The sequence below is a fragment of the Phasianus colchicus genome, chromosome 17, assembly GCF_987193195.1.
Source record: "Phasianus colchicus chromosome 17, bPhaCol1.hap1.1, whole genome shotgun sequence".
Lineage (NCBI taxonomy): Eukaryota > Metazoa > Chordata > Aves > Galliformes > Phasianidae > Phasianus > Phasianus colchicus.
This window is the reverse complement of record NC_143452.1, coordinates 5,929,841-5,944,301: the sequence shown is the minus strand read 5'-3', so window position 1 is coordinate 5,944,301 and position 14,461 is coordinate 5,929,841. Positions and strand designations below refer to the sequence as shown.

At 41.8% G+C, this 14,461-nt stretch overlaps 1 protein-coding gene across 8 annotated transcripts in view; it reads right to left on the bottom strand.

Moving 5' to 3' along the window:
- Positions 1-13,684, bottom strand: part of EYA2 (EYA transcriptional coactivator and phosphatase 2) — a 93,274-nt gene extending 79,590 nt beyond the window's left edge. For 2 of the 8 annotated variants that reach the window (XM_090152151.1, XM_090152142.1), the window contains exon 1: positions 13,009-13,266. In XM_090152151.1, coding sequence (XP_090008277.1) covers positions 13,009-13,079 — 71 coding nt within the window. In that variant the 5' untranslated portion in view covers positions 13,080-13,266. Of the gene's footprint in view, positions 1-960; positions 1,187-2,130; positions 2,227-13,008; positions 13,269-13,320 lie in introns of those variants that run through there. The other 6 variants (XM_090152149.1, XM_090152150.1, XM_090152143.1 and 3 more) reach the window with 5 other exon arrangements.
- Positions 13,685-14,461: the final 777 nt, after the last annotated feature.

The following is a 14,461-nucleotide window of genomic DNA, read 5'->3' as shown; positions in this document are numbered from 1 at the left end:
CCTTTCTGCAGGGGTACACAACTGCTTTGCAGGTTTACTTCAGGTCATGCATTTACCTTAGCAGTCAACTACTGCAATTAGAGAGAGACAAAAAGCTCTACTGGATATCAAGAAAATGAAACAGTGTTTAGGAATTAGTGGGGATTGCTTGCAGGTGTTTAGTATCAGTGAACATAGAGGCTGGCTACAGGGTACTTGAAAGCATCTCATCTTAGATGCTGCCAACAGCTAGACTTTCATCAGCTCAGCTGCTCCATAGAATGGTAGAGAAAAAAATTTCCTCATCAGGCAACTGACCATTGTCATCTTTATTGTAAAGAAGAAATCTTGGCAGGTTTTTCACCACACAGTTCTTTAACTGTAAAGCTTTTAATGGATAAGAATAGGGTTTTCCTCTTGTGAGATTACATGCATTGTTAAAGACAACTGGATCACATCTCTTCTGTATTAAAAAAAAAAACTTACTTGTCAATATCTGTAGAGCTAAAATCCTCAGATCAAAAATATACTTAGTATGTCCATGAAAGCTGAGAGCCATCATTCTACAAGTATTACCTTGAAATACAAACTCATAGCAATATAAAAATACAAGGCTGGCATGAAATTGGAATGAGAATAAAAAAATACATGAATCACACACACAACTAATTAAACATGAAAACTGACTTTACAGCCACTTACCTTCACCATTATACATTAACACTGAACAGAACAAATTTGAGCAGCATATTTTGGACATTTACAATCTGGAAGAAATATTTCTTTTAAACTCATGTCAGGATAATACAGTTTCTTTTCCAAGGTCTCATGATTTCAGGCCTTCCTAACAGAAGTGAAAAGTGCTTAGGACTGAACACAAGGCTTGGTTGACAGCACTTAAATGAGCCTGGAAATCTTCAAATTTACAGTGTCAGGGATATCTGAGTAACTTTTAGGCTAAGATCTCAGTGCAAAACTTACCTATATTCAGTAAACTTGCAAGTTAAAGCAGTCAAATTTTGGCTTTTCTTTTTCATATGCAATAATCCAACCTCTAAGAGCTTCACCAATCACTGTCAGGGACCATCTGAAAAATGCCTCCACAAGTCACATCCCTGCTATTTCTTCTTTACTAAAATTTGATTTGTGGATTATAATACAAGCTGTACCTCCAGAGGTCATTAGAGTGTATAAACCATTTGAGGCACTAAAAAAAAAAAAAAGGTACAACTTAAAGCCTGATTTTCAGTAACTCTGAAAAAAGCCCAGTATGCATTAACCTTTAGGAGTTTATGTGCCAAGAAAAATCTCAGAAGTTCATGTTCCAGTGACCACAAGATTGCAAATTCCATACTGTTTCTTCTGGTAATGGTATTTGCACCAACACAGAAAGCATCCATTTGAGGAAGGACAGAGAGCATCGTGTTGGTACAACAAAACCCTTTCATTAAGGAGACATCTGTGGCTCTTAATAGCATGTCTGCCATGGGAGGCAGCACCTCACTAGATTGGATTTCAAACCAAGTTCTGCTTGAGGTGTTGAGCAAAAGAGAATTGGCTGCAAGAAGAATAACACAGGCCTGGCAGGTTTTATTTACCATAGAATTAAAGGACCACTGCCCAATTAACAAAAGACAACCAGTCTGTCTGTGGAATGGCAGACAATATTTTGGGCAAGAGTTTGGCTTGCCAGAATAAGTGTAAGAATGCTTACTTAAAGCTCTCTCCTGAACCCACTGCCATTCAAACAACTTTTCTAACTTACTTCCCAGAATGAAAGCGTAAATGTAAGGCTGTCTCTGAGAAAAAGAGAGAAGACTCCAAAAATGTTAGTTTGCCAACACAGCGACTGGGTCTCTTAATACCTGCTGACACACTAACACCACTTGGTCTTCTTCACATGCTACAGGTTAAGCTTTCAGCAAGATCCCTCTCAACCCACTTCCATTGCAAAGGATCCTTGCCCTTCTCATTCACCTGGAAAAAAGCACCCCCAGTAGAAACAGTCACTTAAAAGATCCAGTCCCTACAGATCAGGAAAGCACAGGTCCAATTTTCTGTGCAGGATCACTCATGCCCACAGGATGCTTGGCGTTAGCTCAGAGACTTCTGAGAAGGTGGGACCTAATTTTAGGTTCCATCGCCTCTTACCTCAGGTGGGACACAGGAGAAGCAGAACAGCCTCCTTTGTCAGCCTTCTTTCTCTCCCTGTCGCCACCTCAAACCAGCAGCAACCCCCGCAGGACGGGAGAAAAAGGGCGGGAAGCAGCGCTGTGGTGAGCGCGGGAGGAGGAACGGCGCGGCGCCCCTGACAGGAGTCAGAGCCCATGGACAGGGCCAGCGCCCACCCTGCATAAAGAAACGTTTCTTGGTCATCCATTCCTTATTTCCTCGTGATCTGACTGAAGAAACATAGCAAAATCAATCATTCCTTTCCAATAATCTGCTTCTGACAAAATACAAGGTCTTCCATTTCTCCAAATAGTTGCAGAACAGCTACTATTAAAGCTCAGTCTCCAGCAAGAAGCAGAGAACTGTGTGAACACCGCCTGGGAGCTGCAGGACAGCAGGGCTTCCACTGCTGCTTGAACACTATTACCACAGAGTGGTCATGAATGTTGCTTCTTACATGTATGCTGAAGTCCTGACACTGAATTGCTGCTTCTGTCATAGACAACTGCCAAGCACAGAGCCAGCCCACAGCTCCCTGAGTGAGCTGTTCGTTTGGATTAAAAAGCAAGGGAAGAATAAAACAGAAAGCCCTAGAGAAGCAGAGCTGCTGCAGCATATGAGAGCATCCAGCCCTGTAGTGGAAACCAGACCCGTTATGCAACACTTGCACAGGTAAAACACACACAGCAGAGCTCACTGGCGCAGCTCCACACTTTGCTACCACAGCCAATTGCTTATGTCCTGTTTCTAAAGCTGATTGTAAGTAGATGTCTTCTATCCAGCTTTCTCATTCTTGTTTTACGGTGTCTGTTTTAATATGACATAAACACAGAGGGACTGTGACCCATCCTCTCTGGCTGCTCACAGTCTCCCCTCCTTACAGTTAGGCTGTCATGAAACCACAGTTCTGGAAGGATGGGAACTAAACCAAAGATTTGTTATTGCAGCTGAGGGATGACACCAGACATGCAAGTTTCTGGACACCAGAATTGTTCTCTGCTGGCAAAAGGGACTTGTTGAGACTGATGTAACAGAGATGCTTAGTCATTGGGTTTGAGCTGTCAGTAGATGCAGATATTCTCTAGCAGTATCCTTTTAAACTGTGCTACGTCTTGGGTACAAGTCATCGAACTCTGTGATGAAGTATCAAAGACATCAGTGAACAGTGTCTTTAAAAAAACAAACTGAACAACACCACAATACAGTTCCTCCTCAGACAGAATGCAGTACGTGCACTTTGGGGAGAACTGAACGTCAGTCAGGTATTACTTCTTGCAAAGTCTCCTCCTCTGGAGCCATATCAAGTGACTTTCCCCCCTGAACATGTCCTAATGAATATCTCTGAAGCCTGCAGGTAAAATCCTTCCCAATCGTTTTGCCCTGATTGATAGCTTTAGAGCCTTCCTTCACACAGCTTCGGCTGCTTTCCAGACCTTTATTTTTCTCCTTTTTCGAAGTGTCTGCTACAGGAAGTTGCACTTGGCTCTTTTACCGTATGTTTCTCTCAAAACTGACATCTTTGCGTTGTAATGAAGGAACCCCTGAGTATTAGTGACAAATTAGTCACCAGCTAAAGACTACTTTCTTTTTATTTCTATACCAGGTGGAAGATATTAAAATCTCAAGATGAATTTCTCCTACTGTGCTACAATAAATCATCCCCCATTTTTAAAGTGATTTAATTTGCTAGCCTTAAAACTCAAAAATAAAAATCCCCAAACTCTGTTAATAAAGAAGTAAAATAGTGTTGCAAACTTCATCAAGAAGATGCCATGTTGAAGTATCATAAGGAACATATTTTATTTCCTATATTTATATTAAAAATGAATATATCTTTTAAAGATGAAGCTCCTTCCCAAGAACAAAAAATCCTATTTGATAGTTAGAAGCATCACGTTAGAAAGTTAGCAAAAATCTTTTCCCTTTGTCGTTTAATTATCTAACTTATTACAGAACAATACTTTCAATGTCTATGGCAGGTACTGTACAGTCTGTAAGGAAATGTGAAATGGTGACTGTTCTTTGTTGAGGAACTTGTAAAGAAGCAGAAAAAAAAATAACCTTAGGTCACAGTTTGCTGATGTCACAGCAATACAACAATAAATGGTGAAAAACTAATGGAGACAGAAATCTGCCATTTTTCTTTTTTTTTTTTCTACAAAGAGCTCACAGTAGTATTTTAATAGCAATGTGCTTATTAAAAAGGTGATACTCAAAATATTAATTTCATAACTGCAGATTGACACTGTTTTCTATTTTACAACACAGATAAACTTCTATGGTTTATAAATAATTTATACATGAGTGGCTTATTCAGAATTTGTAATTCAATGGCTTCACAGTTATATGCTCTTAATCATCAGTAGCCTATTAAATAACCCAGGTAGTGAAAGAGTTCCTTTTACAACTGAAAGCAACACCAAGACCAAGATGTAAAATCAGCCCTGCCCCACCAGCAAGAGACAGGGAGGAGCATCTATTAATAAATACAGAACACCAAGTCTACATGCAATTGCCTTTTCCTCCATTTGCCAAATCAAAAAAAAATGAGGAGTGGAAGATCAATTAAAAAGCAGAAATATAAAACCAGAGCATTAAAGACGACGAGATATTTAAGATCCCACAGTGCTTCTTACAAGTGCAGTGCATCACTCCCCCACTGCCCCCCAGGGAGTTCCAGCTCTGATAATTACTTTCTGCCTGCTCACAAAGTTCAAGTTCAAAATAATATTCGTTTTCCACTTCCTATCTTAAACCAGGGCACGATGCTTCTGTGCACTGTTAAGCAACCATCCCACTCTGCAAACAGCTAAACTGCTGCTGTGATTGAATAATCCTGATTTGTGGCAGCAGGATGGGGGGACGAAGCAGTATTAGTATGTAGGAATGAAAACACCCGATTCTAACATCAATGCATCCTATTTCCAGAAGTAGCATCCTTTATTACTTTTTATTCTAAACCAACCATCGTCTCCGCTCCTTACCCCCAACCTTGCAGGGGGGCATAAGTGTTGTCTCAAAACTAATCTAGCCCATAAGTTCTACAAGATCTCAAATATTTTATAGAAGACTCAGTTTGCTTCCCTAGTCTCTCATCCCAGTCATTTCTCTTTCTCAAATTATCTTAATCTACTGCAGCAAACAGGAGGGATGGTTGCCAAACAAACAAGATTAAATCATATGTTCAAGGTAAATATGGATTTTTTCAAATTACCACCTAAAATTTTCAGGTGCAGAAGCACTGAAGAGGGCAAAGTCATTTTAAGGAGAGTCAGCAAATGTCTGTCAAAGTTTTCAAACAGAAGAGCCATACATTGCCTTGTACACATATTTGTAGCACTGCTGAAGGATGGTGCATTCTAGGTCAGAAACCTAAGTTTGATTTTTATTCAAAGAGTACTGAATTTTATTACAAACTAGATTCCTCTAAAGTAGACATTTACACAACAGTCTACAAACATTAAAGAGAATTAGGATCTTGTTTATTTTATAACAGTAAATAAAAAAAATGGTGCCTGCCTTATTTTGCTGCTAAAGAGATAGCTCCACCAACACAACCAAGAGCATTAGGTCATAGAAGATGCTGGATGGAATCAAGTCACTGCAAAGGTCTCTCTGTGCAGGAGGTTTCATCTGCTGTTACGGCGAGGGCTGTGGCACCTCCTGCCTAGGGAGCTGTACGGCTTCCACTGGATCTGGATTTCTTTCCTTTTGCTAACTGCTGCAGAAGACCTTTGCCAAGTTGCTAATAAGGCCTATGAGTGCAGATAGCATGGAGACATGGCAATTCCTGCTCCTGTTTTGCAAGGCTTGGACACTAGAGAAGTCAGTCTGACTTGCACTGACAGCCTTTACAATTGGAAACTTTTTTAAAAAATACACTTATGCAACAGATACAGAAGATTTAAAACTGTTCCCTCTCAATAGGGGACATTCCTTATTTAAATGAGATGACTGAAAACTAGGGAGATCAGGACCAGATCTACCATATATTTGCCCACAGTGAAGCACAGTGAAAGAGATGATTTATTTTGCTAAAAGCATTAAAGCTAACTTACTCCTAATTCTACATCTCAGTGGAGAGGTATAATATCAATACGGCTCTTAAGAAAAGAGTTTAATAAATTTTTTTAAAAGGTTTTATAAAACCAAATAGTATATATTTTTTAAAAAAGTAAAATTTGGACACAGTGAATAAAATGTTCAAAGGCTTTACTTACAAAAGTATTACACTTCATCAAAAAAACCTGCTTTTTAGTTTGATAAAGGATGGTTAAACAAGATCTCTTTTCAAATAACAACTATTGCTCAATTCTAAAAAAAGAATAAAATATTTGAGTTGTTTCAGCCACAAAAATTGAAAGAAACATGCATTTGCATAGCAGTACTTCAGCTGAAGTTAACACAATCAATATTTACTGGAAGTGAAGCATTTTGTAAGTACATCTGGACTTTCATTAAAATCTTAAATAATTGTTAGGGAGTTACAATTAAACTGTAATGATGGTAATCCAGTACAGAAGCACAGTCGCAAGGGGAATCAGAACTGGTGATACAGATCTACATTCAAAACTGATCAAAGTTATTTCAAAGCAGTTGTAGGACAATGAAACGGCAAAAAAACTGAATCAAGCATTTCATCAAAAGATACAACTTGCAATAGATGCGAAACTTGCCTTTAAGGCAGCTGATGAGGATCTCTGCGTGGTGCACGGACTAAGTTGTAAATAACAGGGGCCCTGAGAACACTTTGCTTACTCAACCTATTTAAAAAACAAGAAATTTCAGATGCCTTGCTTCACTTTCCCCTCACTGTTTCTTGTGGATACTTGAGTAATCCTAGAAGCATTTCCACTTTTTAAGGCATTTGCTGAGTTTAAGAAATTTTCCCCACGTCCTCTTGCCTTTGTTTAGAAATACAACTCTTTCGTACTCCGGTCGAGTTGATCTCTGAAATCGCTCTCTTCAGCACAGAGCGAGGCATTAGATCTCTGTGGGTTAACTAATTACCATCTGGGCTGACTAGCCCCAAACTGTTCTTCTTATTTGGGATTTTTATTTATTTGTTTAGCTGCGTGGTTTTCCTTCTGAAAAGCAAGGGTGGCAAATGAGGATTTCTGCACCATAAGACCAAACGTCTGGAGTTAGGCTTCAAAGAGTATAAAAATACCAGTTTTCTTAAAACTGTCACTGCAGCTTAGGAGGTACAATTAAATTTGAGCCTTCTTTAATTACTGCCCAGAAAAGTAGGAGCCCACTGCCAGGAAGAGCCAGAAGAGAGGAACCATTTCTGCAGAGCGGCTTGGCTCTGACCAGGTTTGCAGTCCGTAGTGCTAGTTAATTTAAAAACAACCCCATCGAATTTTTTTGCTGTTGGAATAATGGAAGGCTTCAGTTTTGCTGAATTATTAGTTTGTGTCACAGCAATGGCAAATTGAGGTTCTACTATGCATCAATTTCCTCTCAAAAAAGCAGAGAGGAGATGAATGACACCGGTATTTCATGCAGCACTCACGCAAAGACATGGACACAAAAAGATCTTAGGTTTGTAATCAAATACCTTAAACTTTCATTTCCTTAAGAGAAAACCACTTGGGAATAAGTTAGAAATGGACTATCATCAAGGAAGTTTCTAACATCTGAAAAACAAACTTTTATAAATTCCTACCAGTCTCTGTCCATCAATAACAACCCTTCACCTGCTTTTCAAATTGCTGAGGCCCAAAGCACACGCAGCCTCTCCCTGCCTCAATCCTGTTTTCGCTCTTTCTATTCAAACCTGGCAGCAACAAAAACAAAAAACAAACAAAAAAAAAAACACAACACAACAGCAGTCTTTCAAACAACAAAATCCCACACCCCAGTGAAACACGCAATCTGCTTCTACAAAAAATGTCAGTCAACAAATAGGCACAAATTTCACAATGGCTGAGGTCATTCCCTTTAAGTCATTAGGGTTTGTGGGTGAGTTTTCCTGGTGGTTTTAACATTGGTTTCTGTGATTGCAGTTATGCTTATTTATGCATTTAGAGTGTATGATCTAATACACTTAGGTTTAACTACTTCATTCTTTTGACATTCTTTCCAAATTATAAAAAGGATTCTTGGTGTTTTCACTGCCTTGGTAAAGAAACAAAATTGCTGTCCACATAATTTCTTAAAAATACAGAACAGAGTAAGTACTTGTTGAATATAATTCAAGGAAAAATCCCTACACCAGACATTCCCCTTCTCAACATAGCAGTTATTTTTGTTTTCTCTCTAGCCATTTGAGAGCACCTACTATTCTTTAGAAATAGATGTTTTGGCTGGCTTTAAACAAAAACAAAAACAACAATATCCAGATCCTCAATGTATTTCAGTTACAACTTACAATCAACACTGAAGTTCAGTTTATTTTTTTAACCTATTTTTACTGTTCTGCTTTTGAAAAAACTGCACATTTGCAGTAAGCTTCATTCATATTGCATCTTCTACAGCCACTTGGATCTACATATGAACTATACGTTTATTTTATTTGATGTCTTCTCGTTATGATCTACTAAAGGTCCTTGCCTGATAAAAAATCATAGAATTCAATTTTCTGTTTTTCTAGCTGAAATTAAATGTACCATTTTTTCCCTCCAAAGCAAAAAATAAAAAAATAAAAAAAAATCCCTAGCAACCCCCATTCCATTTTTTATGAGAAATTCACCAGCTTGTCAGAAATACTCAGAAACATTTTCAAAAAGCTCTAGTAAAAAATGCACATGTACATCTCTCCCCCAGAATACTGCGTGTAGCGCATGGCTGCTAGCATCTATACATAAGTAGCATTAAAGCAATTGAAATAACCTTTTCAAACATGAAGCCGTGGCTGTTCCTATACAAGGTATTTCCAGTGTCTCCAGTACTGTTCTGCATTTCCAACAGCAGAAATCTGTTAAGAGAAGCAGGAGCGGACAGCACCCAGCAAGTTTCAGAGGAGACAGAAAGGGCCCAGTCCTGCTCTGTCCCTGCAGCCGGAGGCACCAATTCACCTGTTGGTTCTCAGCTCAGCATCACCACCAGCTACAGCCATCTCCAGTCCGGTCGTGACCAACCACAACAACAGTGACAAAAAGTAATTCAACAGCACACAAAACATTTTGAATTTTTTAAGACACCAAACCCCCATCTACCTGTTTCTGTAAAATACAATTCATGGCTATGCTGCTTTTTGCCCCTACAACAACATTCCAGGCTCCCCTCTCCCTTACGACTCTTTTCTTTCTAGTGTTTATCTTAATTCAACTCCATCTAAGTCAATCCTTCACAAATTACAACAAATCTTCCTTAAAATTCCCCCATGAGCCTTACCACCGCCTTGCAGCATACTTCTGGCTTTCTATGGAGCCTCTGCACTGAAACACAGGGAAAACGCCTTAACACAACTGCCCTAATGAAGCATTTCCCGGAGACAGCAGAGGTGACAAACAGAATGAGAGCAAAGCCAAGATGCCATCTCGACTTCAGGCAAACAACCTCTTCTGACCTCTGGCAGCTCCCACACTCTATTAAACAAAACGTATTCTCTCCATGTTAATGAACCATGTACAATCTAACAGATAACACTGATGCTAAATAAACATGTTTATAGGTGACTTCTAATGCTAGGACTTAAGCAGCCGCAGACAAACAATTTTAAATGGGAAGGATTATGCCCATGTAATCTTTTTCTTCTCATTTTAGGTACTTTTGAAGTAATTTAAATACAATTAAAGTCCTACCAGGAAGAGTGACTGAAAATAACTTTAATTAATTTAAATTAAATATTCATTCTGTGACACATTCACTGGAACTGTCGATGTGGTGACAGTCGCTGTTTTGGATCCAATTTTTCTCTCCTACTATTTTCAGCAGTAAATCAACTTATTGCCAAAGAAGGAAACAGGGTCTGGTTTTGTACACTGCGATCAAAAATATTTTACAAGGTGACTGCACAGTTCTACATCCTTATTCCTGTTTTCTCATCTCTCCTGATTCAACACTTTGGCAGCACCAAATCTACCAGCAAATGGCAACACCTCCAGGCCCCAAAGACAAAACCAAGGTACGCAACTATTTGCGTCCTAATTGAGGGGCTTATCCTCACCTGATTAAAGTAGGGTGTTTGTTAAACATCCTTACTTGAGTTAAGATCTGCAAATAAGGATGAAGAATTGTTTTAAGAATTGGGCTGCCATGAACAATTGTTTTTTGATGAGACCTTGTAAAAACAGCCCCAGTCAAGATGGTCTTTCTGGCTTTTTGTTAGAAAAGTGAAGGAAAGTTTTGCTCATTTCTACCTTTTCCTCTTTGCTGTAACTATTTTCTGTCCTGTGTAGTGCAATGTGGAATGTAATGAAAAGAACTCGATTGTTAGTACAGCAATATCACTGTTGCTGTGAATATGTGCATGCAGTAACAATCCATCAGAAAGGGCCGTACAAATTTTCCCACTTAATCTAGAAAACGAGCCCTCAACTTACGGGATATATTTAAATTCATCATAGTAAAACTGCAGAGTTCCATGGTTTATGAAAAGGATCTGAATTTGCAACTTAAGAGATCATCCCTAATAAAAGTTACTACAACGAGGCAAAGTTAACTCAAAAACATTTTCCTGGCATTGTAAGAACTTTTTTTTAGGAACAAAATTTTAAAAGCATTTTTCACTGCACAAGTAATCTTAACAATCATTTCCACAGATTAAGTCTAACAACCTGTGAATTTATTACAGAAGAAATTTACTGCAAGGAATAATTAGTCTTCAGCACTGTTCTTGCTTGCTTTCCAGCTGAAGACACCTTAAAGCCATCTGGTTACTGCAAAGTTTGGCACAGAAGAAACAAATCTTACTGACGAGAATTATAGCTGAATTCAGAATAGCTGCTTTACTACTACACATCATAAATAACACTCGGGAAGACAGCAGAAAATTACTGACTTCTTTAATTGTTTTCTTCCTCAGCGGCGTGTACCTACACACACCGACATACAAACGCAGCCACAGCGACTTCGAGCAGGGCACCTTATTGGCTTGAGCCTTAACATACCACCAACATTTGCAGGATTTGCAATTAAACTATTTTTATTTTCAGAAAAAAACCATCACATCGGCCATCTATGGAAGGACAACAGCAGAGGAACACACAAGATTCTCGAAACGGTATTCTGAGGTCAAGGTCTTCGTATGAATACGTGAGTCAAATCCCTTTGTACAACTGAGATACGTCTGTACATAGAACACTGAATGTGGGACTTACTGATGAAGGGGGAATTACCAACAATATATTTATTTCTCCCTAATGAAGCTTTTCTAATGAAATTTAATACTGCCAAGGTTGTGAGATATTTGAAACAGGAGCCCATTTCAAACCTTTCAGCCAAATGCTGGTGATACCATTAGCGAGGCGTGGGAATCGAGTCTGTACGTAGTGCTGGACAAAAAGTGAGCTGAGGGGAGAGGCTGAACAAAGCAAAGCAAAATAGAATTGCGGCCTCAAACCAAAGGAGTACACATTTGTTATTAGGCCAAATGTTTTGACCTGCTGGTTGGGGATGTAAAAGTGACAGAGGTATGAGAATTGGCTGGATGATTTGACTCAAAATTTTAATTTAATTTTGCATCACACAGGAAGTTATTTTTTTTCTTTTTTCTTTTTTTTTGTAAGATGCAAATTAGAGTAATTAAATCAAGTTATTTGCTGTAGCATCATTGGAAGTGAATTTTCAACATACATTTTAAAAGATTTTGGAATGTTTCCAAAGCTGCAAGCGCTAATTATTTTCAGGGCATCTGTACGGTAAGCCTTTCCTTCTATGTAATATTTGAGCCCATAATATTTGAGACTTACATTTCAAGACAGAATTAAGAATTCAGGTTCGTATAAGAGAAGAAATGGTTTATTCAAAGCAAAACGACAAGTAGAAAAATTACCTCGTATGTAGCAACATGTAACACAAACCACAATGCAACGTGGGATGCATGAAAGGAGCTACAAAACATCAGCTTATACATAGAAGCTGTAGTTTAGACACATCCCAGCTTTTAGGGACCAGATGCCCCTGATGCACGCAGAGTGGGCAGAAAGCATTTTGTCGTGCTTTCCCAATGTTTTCGGGGAAAACCTCCCGGAGAGAGCAGCGCAGACAGAGGAGGCTCTCACTAAATCCCCAAGTCCACAAGAAGGATTAAACAATGCGATACTCCTGCAACTGCCCCGAACAAAGTCAAGGGATGCGTGAATTTGATACCATACTGAACAAAATTCCCGTTAATAAATTTGATTAAATGTTTATTGGTTAACCATACGCATTTAACAACTAAAATTTCACCCTGCAAAACATAGCACCGTTCGAAACTTCCGAAAACAGGAGTTGTGTCCCGTCGCTAATTTCCGTTAGAGGCTGTTCGCTGCGCTCGGGCACAACTTAACGCTCCAAAAAGTGTACTTCAAGCGCATCAATCACCCGAGAAATTTTCCTCACAGGAGCAATTGCAAAAAAGGAGCATAACTAACTTTATTTAAACGCACATTTCAGTTTGCAATAGAATAGCTAACCGAAGCTGGTTTAAGGTAAGCCGGACGGTCCGCAGCGCATCAAATAACCGCACCAATTAACCCCGCCGCAGCCGCGCCCGTAGGACCCCGAGGCGATGCCGCGTTTCGCCCCGCAGCGCGCCCGCGGGAAGCGGCGGTGCCGGGACAGGCGCTGCGCTCCACTCCGGGTCCCGCTCCGCTTCGCGCCGGCCGGGAACGCGGGATCTCCGCGGGCAGCCGCGCACGGGACCCCGCCGCCTGCAGCAGCGGGGTCTGAACGGCAGCAGACTGTCGTTCCCCCGCCCGTACTCACCGGAGCCGCAGCGCTGCGGAGTGTGCGCGCCCGCCGCGGGCGCAGTGAGCATGTGCGAGGCAGGCGCGCATGCCCGCGGATAGGAGCGGAGCGGAGCGGGGCGGCGGCTCCGCACCCCGCGCAGCGCCCACCCCTCCCGACCGCGCTTCCCCGCGGTGCGTGACCTTGCGAGGGTCCGTCCCCAGCGAGCCCGACCTGTTGCTTCCCCGCAGCGAGCCCGCCCCAGGGCAGCCCCGCACCGCGCCGTCGGCTCCGCACGGCCCCGCATGGCCCCGCACAGCCCCACAGGCGGCCGTCCCGCCCCGCACCTACCGCACGCGTGGGGCCCCGCCGCCTCGCAGCGTGCGCCCTCGGAGCTGTCCCGCCGCTCGCTACAGCCCGGCCCGGCGGAGGAGGAGCTTCCAGCGGCTCCCGCACGCCGCGGGGCCCGGCCGGAGCTCGGGGCAGCCTCTCGCTGCGGTCACCAACGCGTGCCCCTGAGCGAGCCCGTTGCTCTGCCTGCTGTGCTCGGCGCTCCCCCGCGCTTTCTAACTTGCCGGGCTGCGCCGGGCCGTGCTTTCATTTAGTAGCAGGTACTCCCTCAACGTGCTTTCTGCTTTCAGCTTTATCTGGATTGATGCTCTCAACCTACGTTTAGCTGTATGTTTTTAAGAGGGATTCTTGGTTTAAAACATGGGCGTTTGAACACAACCTTATCTCCTGTGTCAATTTTTAAATGTCAATTTTAAAAGAATATTTGGGAGAAGTTTATTTCTTTTACACACACTACTGCAAGACTTGCAGAGCTACAGGAGCAGCCTCACTCACACAAGGCATCCCTCTGCTCTCACCGACTTGGGTGTTGCACAGCTCCTGGTCCCCAGGGCTGAACCCCCCCAGCACATGCCATCCTGCTCTTCCTTCCAACATCCCCACGGGAGCAGGGCTGCATCCATGGCCATATGGAGGCAGAAAAGCCAAAAAGCACAAAAGGTGCCTGTGCTTTGCCTCATCCCAGTACACAGGTAGCACACATCCACCCCTGCCCACCAGCGTACCTGCTCGCTGGGGAAGCAGCCTGGCCACGGCGGCATCGGGATATTTTGCTTCTGCGCCCTGCTCTTCCTCTTTCCTCCCCCCTTTCCAGCAGTTTGGGGCAGGCTGCAGCTCTCCTGTTCTGACTGCAGCGGACGAGAGCCTCCAGTCCTTGCCCTGACAGCTTTTATTACACCTAGCCCTTTCCTCAGGAAGGGGAGATCCCAGGAACCGTGGTAGAAAAGCCAAAGGAACACAAAGGGTGTTGAGTTCAGGGTTTGAACAAGCTGCAGCCCACTCATGGATTTAGCTCAAAATTTTGACAATGGAACAAAAACATCATTGCAACGAGACAGCTGTTTTTACTATCAAAATCTCTCAGATCAGTTTGACTGCAAAGTGTGTTCCTGCAGTCCTGAGGAGACAAAGCTCCCAGCAT